General features: G+C 44.4%; 1 protein-coding gene across 4 annotated transcripts in view; it reads left to right on the forward strand.

Moving 5' to 3' along the window:
- Window positions 1-16,251, forward strand: part of dclk2a (doublecortin-like kinase 2a) — a 463,722-nt gene that overhangs the window by 445,427 nt on the left and 2,044 nt on the right. Inside the window, exon 17 of one of the 4 annotated variants that reach the window (XM_038791972.1) lies at window positions 9,355-10,614. The exons of the other annotated variants lie outside the window; for them this stretch is intronic. Within the exon in view, the coding sequence (XP_038647900.1) occupies window positions 9,355-9,366 (12 nt within the window). The 3' untranslated portion in view covers window positions 9,367-10,614. Of the gene's footprint in view, window positions 1-9,354; window positions 10,615-16,251 lie in introns of those variants that run through there. 4 annotated transcript variants of the gene reach the window in all.

Raw genomic sequence — 16,251 nt, forward strand, 5'->3', positions numbered from 1 at the left:
AAAACAAGACTGTCCATGCACACTTTCTCTGTATTGCTGGCAGTGTATGAAACAACTATATTTTAGATTTATTTGTTTAATTTTGGGCTCAGCCTCACTATACAAAGGACTCACTACCCACCGTCCACCATCAGCTGATGAATCAGTACTCCTCCGTATTGAACACCACTTGGAGGAAGCACTGAGGGTGGCAAGGGTGCAGAATATGCTCTGGGTTGGGGACTTCAATGTCCAACACCAAGAATGGCTCGGTGGTACCACCACAGACCGAGCTGGCTGGGTCCTAAAGGACATAGCTGCTAGACTGGGACTGCACAGATGGTAAGGGAACCAACAAGAGGAATAAACATACTTTTTTAAAATAAATTTAGTGTACCCAATTCATTTTTTCCAATTAAGGGGCAATTTAGTGTGGCCAATCCACCTAGCCAGCACATCTTTGGGTTGTGGGGGCTAAACCCACACAAACACTGGGAGAATGTGCAAACTCCACACAGACAGTGACCCAGAGCCAGGATCGAACCTGAGACCTCGGCGGCGTGAGGCTGCAGGGCTAACCCACTGCGCCACCGTGCTGTCGTGTGATAAACATACTTAACCTCATCCTCACCAACATGCCTGCTGCAGATGCATCTGTCCATGACAGTATCGGTAGAAGTGACCACCACACAGTCCTTGTGGAAATAAAGTCCCATCTTCACATTGAGGATATCCCCCATTGTGTTGTGAGGCATTAACACCGTGCTAAATGAGATAGACTTCAAACAGATCTAGCAACCCAGGATTGGGCATCCATGAGGCGCTGTGGGCCATCAGCAGCAGCAGAATTGTTCTCAACCACAATATGCAACCTCATGGCCCAGCATATCCCCCACTCTGCCATTATCACCAAGCCAGGGGATCAGCCCTGGTTCAATGAAGAGTGCAGGTCGTCCGTCATGCCAGGAGCAGCAAAAAGCATACCTAAAAATGTGGTGTCAACCTGGTGAAGCTACACACTGGACTACTTGTGTGCCAAACAGCATAAGCAACAAGTAATAGACAGAGCTAAGCAATTCCACAATTAATGCATCAGATCTAAGCTCTACAGGCCTGCCACATCCAGCTCCTGAATGGTGGTGAACAATTAAACAACTCACTGGAGGAGGCTCAATTAAGAAGCTCTTTCAGACCACTTTTGACAATTCACATCTCAACACAATAAAATGTAACTTTCCTTTAAAGTGAGTTTTAACAGCCCGGTAACAAGTACATATGGGTCCATAATCGCAAACTCTTATGCAATTGTTATTCACTAAGACAGGCTGATGTTTGAAAATTAGAGTCTGATAGTACAGTATTGCAGTGACTGATTCTATTTGGAGGTTGGATTTGAGGCCAATCAGTTGACGCAGGGCAGAGGAAGCTTTTCTTCTCACTTTACTCCTCACCTGACACTGAGAGCTTGGGGGTTGGACCTTCTTGGAGACCCACCCACCCCCCCCCCCCCCCCCCCCCCCCCCCTTCCTCCCCAAGCCCACACTAGCCAGCAAATAATCCTGTTCAATCTTCCAGGAGGAAGCCTCCAAAATGGCCACCTGCGCAAGTCAGGGGGCGGGCTCGAAATGCTGGCAGTCCAATCAGAGAGCCGGCAGCTCTGGAGCCTTGGCTGACCCACCGGCAGACACAAGTCGGGGACTGTGAGGGTGCGTCAACATGGCTGCCCCAGGAGGCGTTTGTGAAATTTCAACATTGTGAGCATCAAAGCTGTTAGAAGCCCCTCCAGAGGAATCGTTCGGGTCGCACATGCAACCTTTCACATCTGCAGCCCCTTTCTTGGGGGATGGAGGCTCTGGTTCTGATGATCCCTCAGCTTGCAGTAGGGAGGCCACCTCCACTGAGCTGGAAGCCTCCACTTTCAGCAGGTTGGTTGCCCCACTGGTGACAGAATATTGGCATGGCAGCGAAATCACCTGAACCAGTGTTATTGGCTGCCCACTTCTGCAGAGTGAGCATCCGCCCCATTTCCCAGACCATGCTGGGGGTAAGTCCTTGGCGGGGGCGACTGCACCAGAGAGCTGTCTCTTCCCTCCCCCTGCCCAAGCCAGTCAGCATGGGGCTGAGAAAATTCAGCCCTTGGTGCCGAAAGTACGATCATGCTCCATTCAACAAAATGTAGTTTCTCTCATGCACAGAACAGAGTGCGTCACACAGTGGAAGGTTACAAGTCGGTCTCAGGCAGATGAAAAGTCAGAGATAATCGAAAGCAGGGTTGTAAAAGAGTTTCTGGTAGCATTTGAATGCAGAGAAGGGAATCGAAAGGTGGCGGGATTTGGGAAGGAAGTTCGAGAATCCATGGGTAGGTATAGGCTGGAAAATATGGAATAACCCAGTGTCAGAGGAGTAGAGGATGGCTGCATGCCATCCAGCCCACAGCCCTCATTTCTCATCTGAATAACTCAACAAAAAGTATGAATGAGGGGGAAAAGTGAGTTTCCTCAATATTGTCCCCATATCATTTAACAAATTGAGCGTCGTGTTCTGTAGACAAACAAGTTGGGATAGAATTTCCACACAATTTCTCCTGGCCTCGCTTACCTCATTACTTCAGTGCAAGGTCATCAGAAGCCCTTCTTAAATAGCATGAAGCAACTGTTTATCCAACAAGCCATCCAAAGTTACAGAGGGAGGTCAGGAAAGTTGCTGCAGAAATTCCAGGCAATAGAATCGAGGAATGATGGTAAATAATAATCACTTATTGTCACAAGTAGGCTTCAATGAAGTTACTGCGAAAAGGCCCTAGCCGCCACATTCCAGCGCTGTTCGGGGAGTCCGGTACGGGAATTGAACCCGCACTGCTGGACTTGTTCTGCATTACAAGCCAGCTGTTTAGCCCACTGTGCTAAACCAGCCATTTGCTTAGTGTGTGGGGAGGGGGAGTGCCTACACCAGCTGAGTGAGGGAGAGACCGAATCAGTGCTATTGATTAACTGGTAGAATGGGGCATCATTTATTTTCAACAGTATTTTTGAGATTGCTACTTTTGCAAGTGTGCCATGCATCACGGTTTTTAAAAAGACAGGCGTCAGCCCTATTTTTGATTATCTAGATGCAGCAAGAAGTGCAGTGCAATGATTAATATCCTTTATGGACAGTAGAAGATTTTGAGGTAGGTCTGATCTGGGAATTGATGGAGCTAGAAGGGGTAATGATATTTTTCTATCAGGTGCTGCGTCAGCAGGGAATCAAGAGATTGAAGATGTGGATAAATGATGGCACAGACATATTGTTTATTAACTTTCTTGAAATCCACTGCTGTACCATTGTACTGATTCATTTTAGGCCTTATCCCAGCATGTAAAAAGCAGCCACACGGATCTTGCCGGCTCCAATGATAGGGCTTGGTATCCTAACCAAGTGGCTCCACATTCAGGCATGGAACTAGTGCACTGCAACTTGGGCAGCAAGACTAAACCCTGGAGAGACATGATTGGCTATTGTCAAAATCTCTCCTTAGAGAGTCATAGGTAAACACTGAAGTCAGGAATGGAAACTTTGTGCCTTCTCTATTTACTGAGGAACCAAGTCACAGGATCAGAAGACACAATCGTGGTTCATCTGAATGGACTTTAAATAGAAAATGTACCTGAAGTCACCATATCTCTTGTATTCCATGGTTATTTTTCCATCAGGGAGGCACGGTGGCACAATGGTTAGCACTGCTGCCTCGCAGCGCCAGTGTCCCGGTTCAATTCCGACCCTGGGTGACTGTGTGGAGTTTGAACTTTCTCCTCGTGTCTGCATGGGTTTCCTCCGGGTGCCCGGTTTACTCACACAGTCCAAAGCTGCACAGGTTAGGTGGATTGGCCATGATAAATTGCCCCTTGTGTCCAAAGATTAGGTGAGGTTACGGGGATAGGGCAGAGTAGTGGGCTTGGGAAGGGTGCTTCTTCAGAGGGTTGGTGCAGACTCGATGGGCCGAATGGCCTCATTCTGCAATGCCGGAGTTCTCTGATTCTAAGGTCTGGTTTCCACTGGCTGCTTCCACTGGTTTCCTGAACAGTTCAAAATATTCACCATGCTTTGTGTTCAAGTAATTGTATCCAGCCCACCTGAACTTCAGCTGTTGTGTTGTAGTTTGTGATTGTGCCAAAAATATTATTGAGTTTTGACTTGACCCATTAGATTTATTACACACTTAAGTGGGTTCTCATCTGAGTCATCCTTACCCCAGTGATAGCATCCCCAGTGAGCAGAGTTCCTGCAGAGCTCTGGTGCTTAATTAAAGGTTATGTTACATCCTCTCCAACTCTAAAATACCCCCCCCCCCCCCCCCCACTGTAGTGAGCAGAAGGAGACACAGTGGATCCAGGTCAGTTCTTTGCAGAAATTCACTCTGCCGGGAATTTTATTTTGAAACTGTTGATGAGACAGCCTAAGCTCTCTTTACTACCATCACATGTGGTGCTTGTAACAGCATTTAGATTATAACCACTGTGTCATTTAACCCCCATCATTGAGGCAACTTCCAATCACGTCTGTTTGAATTGAATTGGTTCATAGGTGCCAGAAATGTAAGGTGCAAAGACCCACCATATCACGTAGTCCCAGCCCCACTCTACCTTTCCTGGTTTCAGTCACCTTCCCACCAGCAATGCAGCTTCTCTCCTGCAGACGTGTGAAGGAGAAAGGACTTATGATAGGAGGAGGATACAAGAACTGAATGACTAATGTTACTCATTTATTTTGATCCTTCCAGTACCTCACCCAAACATTCAGGGTGCAATTCACCCAGAAAATGACTAGGGGGTGCGAACTTCAAACTCAGTGGGCATCAGGCATACCCTGCTATGGGGTCACTGAGCGCCACCTGCCTTTAGCTCCCCCCCCCATCGTTTCAGACCCCCCCCTTTTTGGGACTCCCCCTTCACGTCCCCCAAACCTTCATGACACCACTTCAACTCCCCCCCACCCCACTCTTTATACCCCCCTCCAGGCCACTTTCAGGCACTGCCACTTGGCACGGCCAACCTGTCACCTAACTCGTTCAACCTGGCACCCTGGAAGTGCCAACCTGGCATCCGGCTATGGATCCAGTTTGCACTGCCCAGGTGCCAGGGCACAGCCCTATCCCCAACCATTCAGGGGGCCATCAATGGCCTCTGCGACCCCCAGAGCGGCCATCACGCCTGGTCTCCGCTTGTGGAGGACAGTACTGATCGTCGCCTGAGTGAGGCCTTGCCGGTGCGGCCAGTGACTCCTGGGAGCTGGGAAACTGCAGCCTCAAACTGGCTGCACATATTTGAATGAGCCCAAAGCTCATTTCGGCATGATTATCTGGATCACGGCCAGCTAGGGTGTGATCCAGACCGCGCCAGCGGCACGTGTCGAGTGACTCACGATCGGCCCGGTGCCTGTCACCAAGCCCATTGGACCTCTCCTGCGATGCTCCTGGTGCAACGGTATCAGTGCCAGGCGCAACACGATGGGAAAAGCGTCCCCACAGTCTTCACATGTAAGCCGAGCTAGTCACTCAAACCGGGCATCATCTCCAAACCAAATACTGCAGTGCCCTCAGTCAGCACCCGTGCACAAGAACGCCTGGCAGGTGCCTGGATGAATTTCCACTCCCCAGCAGTAAAGCCAGGTTTTCTAATACTGCAGTGTCTGAGGATAACTTTCTTCACCTCGACTCGATATCAAACCTGAATCGTTTCTGGTCTGTACAGAGCGGTTAAATGTTTGTCGAGAGTAAAGTCTTGATCTCCAGTGGGTGAAGTTACTGACTGTTATACAAGATGATGGCCACACTCGCACACTGATGAAGTCAATGTAGCTCATTAATGGACTGACTTTCACCCTCTGATTTAATCTATGCAACATATACCAGATCTCGACTTATTTGAAAGCAGGATAACCATGCGTTCACCTCCAGTTGCTATATATAGAAACATAGAACAGTACAGCACAGAACAGGCTCTTCGGCCCTTGATGTTGTGCCGAGCATTATCCGATACCAAGATCAAGCTATCCCACTCCCTGTCATTCTGGTGTGCTCCATGTGCCTATTGAATAACCGCTTGAAAGTTCCTATAGTGTCCGACTCTACTATAACAGCAGGCAGTCCATTCCACACCCTAACCACTCTCCGAGTAAAGAACCTACCTCAGACATCCCTCCTATATCTCCCACTCTGAATCTTATAGTTATGCCCCCTTGTAACAACTACATCCACCCGAGGAAACAGTCTCTGAACGTCCACTCTATCTATCCCCCTCATCATCTGAAGCAATATACTTTGGAAGGACTTATTTGGAAAGAATTATATCACAAATAGCATAATTTAAAAAAGATTAGAGTAGAAAAGTCTTGGTGTCCATATATTAAGGTGGTATGGTTAAGTTGATAAGATGACTAGAAAGATATATGTTACTTGGGTTTATAAATACATGAAGAGAAATATCAAAGTAAATAAATCATGCTAAAGTTTTATAAATTTCTAGTTACGCCTCAGCTGGAGTATTAGATGAAGCTTATGTACTCCATGGCTTTGTTTTCCCTCCACCATCTCATTCAAGCTCAAACCTGATACTGGCAGAAACACGGAAGCCTGTTGCCACATCCTCTCCAAAACTTTGATTTTCCAAAGCCCACCCAAGACAGGATCATCAGTACCTTTTCACCTCTCAGCAATCACTTTCTGATGCTGGGAGGCTACTGTGCCTATTCCTGGCTCATCTTGTACTTTCACTGCTGTACACACAAACACACAAACAGCCACCCACACCCCACCACATCAATCACATACACACACACACAGCCACTCCCCCCCCCCATACACACACACAGAGCCACCACCACCACCACCCCCCCCCCCACCCCCCCCCCACATACACATACACATACACACACACCAATCAAAGACTACAAAAATGATAGTAGGCCTGGACTATCAGCAGTTTTGTCCCTAATAGACCCTCCATACCTAGGATCAACCTAGTGAACCTTCTCTGGACTGCCTCTAATACTAGTATATCTTTCCTTAGATAAGAGGACCAAAACTCTTCACAATGTTCCAACTACGGTCTAACTAGTTTGCCTTGTATAATTTTAGTAAGACTTCCCTGTTTTTATACTTCTTTCCCTTTGAAATGAAGGCTGAAATTCCAATTGCCTTCTCAATTGCCTGCTGAACATGCTTGCTAGCTTTTTTTGATTAATGCACGAGGACCCTCAAATCCCTCTGCGCTGCAGTTTTCTGCAGTCTTTCTCTGATTAAATAATATTCAGCTCCTTTATCCTTCCCATCCAAGTACATAGCATCACATTTCCCAACATTATATTCCATCTACCTAGTTTTTGTCCACTCACTTAACCTGTCGATATATTTAAATATTTGTTTATGGGATGTGGCTGGGCCAGAGAGGCTGGGCCAGCAGTTATTGCCCACCCCCGAGGGCGTATACATGGCTGCGGGGTCTGCAGTCACATGTGGGCCAGACCAGGTAAGGACAACAGATTTCGTTCCCTAAAGGACATTAATGAGCCAGATGGGATTTTACGATAATGGACAATGATTTCATGGTCATCTTTAGACTTTTAATTCCAGATCTTTTTTTATTGAATTCAAATTTCACCATCTGCCAAATGGTGGGGGGGGGGGGGGGGGATTCGAACCCCGATCCACAGAGCATGACTCTGGGTCTCTGGATTGTTAATCCAGCAACAATACCACTGCCTCTCCATAGATATTCTTCTGTAGACTGTTTGTGTCATCCTCACCACTTGCCTTCCCGCCTATTTTTATGTCATCTGCAAACTTGGCAATAGTGCATTAACTTCCCTTGTCCAATACATCCATATGTATATTGTAAGTAATTGTGGCCCCAGCACTGATCCGTTTGGCACTCCACTATTTACAGATTGCCATCGTGAAAACTCTCCTCTTATCAAAGCTCTCTGTCTTCTGTCAGTTAGCCTTCTGGCAGTCTTTCCATGCTAATATACTACTCCCAACACCATGGGCACGTGGCTGGAATTCTCCAGTCATTACAATTCACTTTTCCCGTTGGGCGTGCATCCTCACCAGCGAGCTTCCCGGTGGCATGAGGTGGTTACAATGGGAAATCCCATTGACAAGTGGCGGGAAGATAGAATCCCATCACCAGCCTGGCCAGGAAACACATGGCTGGTGGACCGGAGAATCCTGCCCATTGTCTTCTACTGTGAAGACAAACGCAAAGTATTTGTTTAACTTCTCTGCAATTTCCTGATTCCCATTATTATTTCCCCAGTCTCATTCTGTAAGGGGCTTACATTAACTTTGGTCTTTCTCTTTTTCATATAAAGAAGCTCTCACTGTCGTTTTTCTATTATTTGCTAGTTTACCCTCATAGTTGATCTTCATCTTTCTTATTTTTTGGCTGATCTTTTGTTGGTTTTTAAAACTTTCCCAATCCTCAGGCTTCCCACTCACCTTTGCCACATTGTATATTTCTTCTTTCAGTTCAATACTATCATTAACTTTCTTGGTTAGCCATGGCTGATTTATCCCTTCCGAGAACCCCTTCTTCCTCACTGGGATATATCTGTACACCAAAGTGCCAGTGTACTTCAAGAATTTCTTCATTCAAACTCTTGCAGAAGTCTCAGTTTGACAAGAAACTCTGGACTTCATTCTAAATAGTAACAATGGAGGGGCAAGGATATTTGTGGGGGGGGTGGGGGGGGGGAAGGGGTGCAGTTTGGGCAGAGAATAGGGCAGGTAAATTTGCCTGAGTACATCTCTAAGTGGGACGAAACAGAGCAGTATCACTAGGATGAGGTGCCAGAGGGCTGCCAATGTCCTTGCATGAGCCACTAGCACCAGGAGAGGAGAAACTGCAATAACAGATTAAGTATTTTACGTTTAAACATTTGGTTCCTGGAACTCACAAATCAGCCCCGCATTCGCTTGAAACATTAACAGTCAAAACCACCAGCTGCTCTACCATTTTATGATCATGCAACACAGGCTGAGGAATTACAGTGTTATTTTTTCCTCCGAGGAAGTAAGAGATGCCACTGGCAAAACAGCTCAACTATGACAGAGGAAAACCATGGGTTCTTGAACTGCCACCATCTGGTGGGTAACACAAAACTCTTGAGCTTTTGCCACTTGTCCTTGTCAGTAATTTGTACTAAACAGAGCTCCATTATAGAGACTAAAGGAATGTTACTGTGCTTTACATTTTTGTACTTTGATAGAGTATGTGCACACTCCATTTCAATTGGAGGCTGCCCAGACTGGATTTGATTTGCGTGCTAACCAGCATTTACTTTTGAAAATGGCCTTGATGTTTGTTTTGTTTTTGTATGTTTCACTTTTTTTGACAGTTTGAAGTTTAAGAGGGAGAGGGTGAGCTGCAATCCTCATACTGAGACACTGGATAAACCTGGAACAAGCCAATGGTGTAGAACACAGTGCCCTCACAGGGGAACCCTTCACTAACTCACGGCCGGTCCAAATTTGCATGGCCTGTTGCCTTGTGCCTCTCAGCTCTTTTCTAAGCTTTCCCAGCTCACACAAATGCAGGACTTTTCATGCTGTGGATTCAGGCTGATGCTGCTGTTTATGGGAGAGCACATACCTTTCTTTTCTGTTGCTTGTACTGGATTAAGTTCACCTCAGACTCACTCAAGAATCCAAAATTTCTGGACTGCTGATTATCTGACAGGAACTTCAGAAAAATCTACTGCTTAATAGATCTCATGTGAACTCTTGATTTGAAAGGCCAAAATCATACTTCATAACTGTATGTGGACAAGAATTGGTTTTAAGATAAGCATCGGTGTTAAAATTCTTCAGAAATAATAGAAGAAGCCAAGAACTTCCGAAAAAGGAAGACAACCTGAAATTATATCAAGTGGGCAGAGTGGTCTTTGAGTGCCATCTGGTGTTAGCAAAGCTGAATTGCAACAGATGCTCTGTCAAAAGCTTTGCTAAAAATTCTTTGCTCTCCACTAAATCTACAATCCTTTTTCCTTAAATGTTTAATTTAGCCCGCATTGTTAGAGTGTGTTTTGCATTATGTATTATGTTCATGTGAATGCTCGGTTCTCTAGGATATGATGTGATCAAAGTGTTTTTTTTTATTAATTACAGGATTATCTGTTAGCTAGCAAAAACAATTCCACTCCACCCTTATTAAAGCACAGTTCTTGGGAGCCAAGTATTTTGCATGTTGCAGCAGGGTACAAGCTGTAATACTTGTCCTATAGTACAGCCATGCAGCAGAGTCTGATATTTGGGGAAGGGCTATTCCATGCCGTACCACTTTAAATATTTTAAGCTGCTGCCTGTTTCCAAAAACAGACTTTCTAAAAAGATTTGTGCAAATAATTGGCATGACATAATTACAAAAATTAGCAGATGACAGGAATTAGGCAAACTCCCACTTCAGTGTCACCACCAGTAGTAGAACTGTGTTAAGTATTCAGTGAAGTGGCTGAATTGGAATCTATGATTGGCAGGCAGTAATATTTCTAAAACTGCCCTCACAGTGGGATCAATGAACGGATTTGAAAAACCTATTTGCAGCCACATTTGTGGTGTTTTCTTTAAGATCTTCAAATATAAATGTGTCTGAAACGTGACTAGTCTCTCTCTCTCTCACTCTGTGCCTGTGCCTCTTCCCATCCACCTTTGGCCCACACCTGCATTGCTTCTCTCTTTGGATGCAAGCCAGTGGCAAATACTAACTGCATCAGCACTGCTCATGTTTCTGCTGCACGCAACACTGCTTCTCCTTTTTAAAAACAATTGCAAATGTAGGGAAAAAGAAGAAACAGCTTGTTTGGAATTACTCTTGTTTGCCCTGCATGCTTCCCCATTCAACCTATTTAACATTGATTTGCAAATGTTTTTTGACAAAGTGGGTGAACCCTGTTCTATATTTTTGGTTTTGGAGATGTGTCATGGAACAACATTGCGCAAGGATGTCTGTATTATTTAGGAATCAAACTAACCCGAGATTCAGAACAGCATGAAATCGAGTCCAGTGAGACAATCATTTAAGATGTCCTTTGGTATTGTTTTAATCCATTCGCTCTTAGATTTTAATAAGTGTCCCTATGACATGGAACGGAGCGAAGGTTTCACAGAGGCACCTGTATTCCAGAAACATCTGACAATCTGTTTTGGTTCATTTATAGAGACAGAAAGCGAGGACATGTTCCATCAAAATGCATCATTGCATCATTTGCATGTGATGTAATTGTGGTGAAAATGATGCATGGGTGCTACAAGTTGCAATCCACAAATTAAGAAATATTGTTGAATACTTCTTCACGGAAACTGTACCCCTTTAGCAACCATGTAAATCATTAATATAAATGAAATGGGAAACTGTGATCCAACATACAGTTATAATGAATGTTAGATTCTTATAGTAAGGTTATGAGGTGGAATGATTTGTAGCTGCACTTTCAATGGATGATCATGAACTAGGAATTCATTTTGTTGTTACCTGCAGCAATAATAATTCCACATACAAAGATCCATGGAAAGCTGTGTGAAAAATAATCATTTTATTTTGTGTGTTGAAGTATTAGCATTGTGGCTGGACTGTCGGGCCTGAGGAAGAATTTAAAGAGTTCTATGACTCCCCTTACTCACTCCTTCCCTCACTCACATGCCACAAACAGTGGTAGCCAGGAAAAAATGACTCCCTCGGAGAGAGTTTTGTATGGAGTCAGCTGGTGTTAGTCTTTGTGGAATTGTTCAAAGTGATTGTTAGGCTTTGTATCCCCTTCTGCAGTTATTGTGATCATACAGTTACAGAACCATGTGTCAGTCAAACAAATCAATTTTCTGTCTCTTTTTGAAATGCTTACAAGGTTTGCTTTGTAGAAGTACAGTTTCTTTACACCACAGTTTAAGTCTATGTTTGAACGCAAAATCCTTCCAGTCCACCATTGTGCCAATATTTTCAGTCAAGGGTGAAATTAGAAAAACAGACTTCAAATGCAATAAGCTTTCCTGAGAATGAAGATGGTTGAGCTGCCGTAACCAGTTAAAGGATTGTGTTTAAGCCATGAGTGCATCAATTCCAGGAGCTGGATTCTCCGTCCCGCCGGGCCACATTTCTGTTTCACCCCATCGGCAGGTTGCACCGTTAGACCGGCCGGTCAGTGGGGTTTCCCATTGTGAGGCAGCCCCACACTGTTGGGAAACCCCCGGGCTGCCGGAGAAACGGAGCATCCCACCGGCGAAGAATCCAGCCTCTCATTTTTGGAACTAGGAGGGAAAGTTAAACTTCAGCGTCAATATCAACTTCAGTCAAAATCTTGTCAAACTGCCTCAGAAATCCCCCCCCCCCGGCCCCCAAGCTGATACAGTCTTCAGTGCAGTGCCGTACAGAAGAGAATTGACAGATGGTTTTCCATGATTCTGCTGTTAAGTTCAGGCCTTAATGTTAAACCCCGTATCCATTTTATTTGGCACAGCCTATCTATAATGGCTCGGTCCTTGAATTTCGGTATCTTCATTGCCCAAGAATTAAGATTTTTCGCAACCTCAGAAGGATAGAATATATATGTTTTCCCACAGAATAAGAAAGTGAGGACCATTTGCCAAATTGAAGCAGGAAGAGGAAGAATGGACATTTTAGCTTTTGAGTGAATTGATATATGTTTGACTACTATTGCAGAAGTTGGCTTTGGTCCTATGATTGGATCATAGAATCCCTACAATGCAGAAGGAGGCCATTTGGCCCATCGAGTCTGCACCAGCCCTCCAAAAGAGCACCCTACATAGGCCCACTCCCCAAACCTATCCATGTAATCCCACCTAACCTGCACATCCTTGATCATTGGACACTAAGGGCAGATTCAGCACGGCCAATCCACCTAGCCTGCACATCTTTGGACTGTGGGAGGAAACTGGAGCACCCAGAGGAAACTACGCGGATGCAAATGCCACACAGACATCCACCCATGGTTGGAATTGTAACCTGGGTGCCTGGCGCTTGTGAAACTGCAGTGCTAACCACTGTTCCACCGTGCTGCCCTGTAACGTTCCAGAAGAAGTAATTTCTGGCTTCCTACAAGCTCCAACATGTTCTATGTAATAACAACAAATATAACCAATAGTTTGAAAACTCCCAGCACTTGTCTTGATTCCCAAATGCTGGACAGATTGTTCCACATTCCATGGACCTGGTTTTAAGAGCTATATAAACTGCTGACTGTAGACTCCAGACCAGCTATAATATAGGGAAACACTGGCACTTCACTGAGGTTTTAAGGAAGTATACCCTTTTTTGTTAAAGAAGCTCAAAGTGAAGAACGATTACATCGTAAAACATACTACAAATCCTTGGGTATGATGGAGAGCATATTTACCATATATGGAGCCATAGCAATGAATGGTACCAATGTAATGGAACCCAGGGCGCAAAGCCTTGCCTGCATATATTCAACCTGATTGAGCTTCCTGAATACAATAACAAGGATCAAACAATAGCTTCAGCATTATTTTAACTTTGACGTTACATATGGTTCCTAATCCAATTGATCCCCACGAATATTGTACAATTTAGTGATGGACCCCATTATTTTCCAGGTAATTAATGGGTTAATTTCTGCAAAGCAGTTGCTTCGAGTGATGGAGTAGACCTGCCACGACAATCCAACCTTGAGCTTGTTAGCAAGTACTGAGCAGAGCATGGGTCATTTCAGACTCAATTCAAGTCTCAAAGAAGTTCTCCTGTATTTTTAAGTTATCACTGGTGTAAAGGCCATCAGTGCTAAGTGGGGTGGTAGGGATGAAAAATGTAGTCACTATTTTCAAGTGAATATTGGCCCCATATATCAAAGCTCCCACTTGCCTTCCCTCCAGACAGATGAGTACAGGTCGAATATCCCTATCTGTAAATCTGAAAACTGAACATATCACTTTGTCACTTTAGCGCGAGAAGTTGAGTTGTTTGCACTGTTCACCAAGCGATATTTGTGGTGAGCATGTCAAAGAGAAATTTATTACAGGTATTTATTATTCAATGATACATCTTACTATGCCAGACACATTATTTATTTTAGACAATAGCTAGCCTATTGTAACATAAATTTGTATGTAATATATGAAGACCAAACTTATTTGAAATCCAAGATGCAATTGACCCCGAAGGTTTTGGATAAAAGACATTTTGCTTGTATTAACCTTTGTCTTTCCAATGAGATATTAAACCAAGAGCACATCTACTCTCCCAGGTGGATGGTTGGCACTCTACTCTCCCAGGTGGATGGTTGGCACTCTACTCTCCCAGGTGGATGGTTGGCACTCTACTCTCCCAGGTGGATGGTTGGCACTCTTTGCAGAAGAGTAGGGCAATTCTCTCTGCTTCATGACCAATATTTATCCTTCACCCAATATCAGAAATAATCTGATCATTGTCACATTACTGTTTGTGGGACCCAATTGTTGTGCTGAAATTGGCTGCAATATTTGCTTACAATTCAGCCACTACATTACAAAAGTACTTCATTAGTTATGAAGTGTTTTGGAACAAACCAAGGTCACGAAAGGGACAATAAAAGTGCAATTTTTCCTTTCTTTTTGTGGACTAGTAAGCAGCTAGGTAATTTAGTGCAATCCTGGTGTTTTTGTAAATAGTTCTTATATGAGCATAATTACAAATATAAATCTGCCTCATATCCATTCATTATCAAAACCATTTTATCCCACTTATGCAACAACATCAGTTTATTCCCTGTCTCCCTCCTAAGACCATAAAACATAGCAGCATAAGTCGGCCATTCGGCCATCGAGTCTGCTCCGCCATTCAATGAGATTATGACTGATCTGATGTGATAATCCTCAACTCCACTTTCCCTCCTTATCCCCATAACCCTCGATTCTCTTACTGATTGAAAGTCTATCTATCTCAGCCTTAAACATACTTAAAGACCCCCTCCTTAACAGCTCTCTGCGGTAAAGAATTCTACAGATTCACCACCATCTGAAAGAAATTCCTCATCTCTGTCTTGCATGGGCAACCTCTTACTTTGAAATTATGCCCTCTGGTCCTAGCTTCGCCCACAAGTGGAAATAACCTCTCAGCATCTACCTTGTCAAGCCCCTGAGGCCCCTTTTTGTCTCAATATAGACTTTGCATTCTTCTAAACTCCAATGAGTACAGGCCCAACTTACTCGAACTCTCCTCATAAGAAAATCCCTCCCGACCCAGGATCAACCTAGTGAATCTTCTCTAGACTGCCTCCTTCAATAAGGGGACCAAAACTGTTCACAGTATTCACCGTGGTCGAACTAGTGTCTTGTTTTAGCAAGATTTCCATATTTTCAAACTCCATTCCCTTTTAAATAAAGGCCAACGTTCTATTTGCTTTCTCTGCTGAACTTTTTGTGATTTATGCACAAGGACCCCCAAATCCCTCTGTGGTGCAGTTTTCTACAGTCTTTCTCCCTTTGGATAATATTCAGCTCCTTTATTCTTCCTACCCAAGTACACAACTTCACATCTTCCTACGGTATATTCCATCTGCCAAGTTTTTTGCCCTCTCACTTAACCTGTCTATATTCCTCTGCAGACTCTTTTTGTGTCATCCTCTTGCCTTCCCACCTATTTTTGTGTCATCTGCAAATCTGGCAATAGTACATTCACTTCCCTCGTCAAGTCATTTATTGATATTGTGACTAATTGTGGCCTCAGCACTGATCCCTGTGGCACTCCACTACTTACAGATTTCCATCCTGAAAATGCCCCTCTTATCCCAACTCCCAGTGTTAGATTAGTTAGCTAATCCCCTATTGGTGCTCCTAAATTACCCCCAACACCATAGGTTCTTATCTTAATAAGTAGCCTTTTGTTCATTCACTCATCCATTGCCTTTTGGAAATCCAAGTATATTACATTTACTAGTTCCCCATTATCTATCCTGTTTTTTACCACCTGAAAAGATTCTAATAAATTTGTCAGGCATGATTTCCCCTTCATGAAGCCATGCTGTCTCTGCTTGATTATATTTTGTTGACTGGATTCTTCCGCCCGGCCCGCCGCAAGGACGCCAAGGGCGAGACGCGGACAATGGAAAAGTCCATTGACCTCCTGCTATATTCTCCAGTCACATGACGGACGCGGCCGGAGAATCCTGCCTTGTATTTCTAAATGCTCTGCTGTTACACCCTGCATAATCCATAGAATATCTACAATGCAGAAGGGGGCCATTCAGTCCATCAAGCCTGAACCAACCCTTCAAAAGAACACCCTACCT

Source organism: Scyliorhinus canicula, chromosome 3, assembly GCF_902713615.1.
Source record: "Scyliorhinus canicula chromosome 3, sScyCan1.1, whole genome shotgun sequence".
Classification (NCBI taxonomy): Eukaryota; Metazoa; Chordata; class Chondrichthyes; order Carcharhiniformes; family Scyliorhinidae; genus Scyliorhinus; species Scyliorhinus canicula.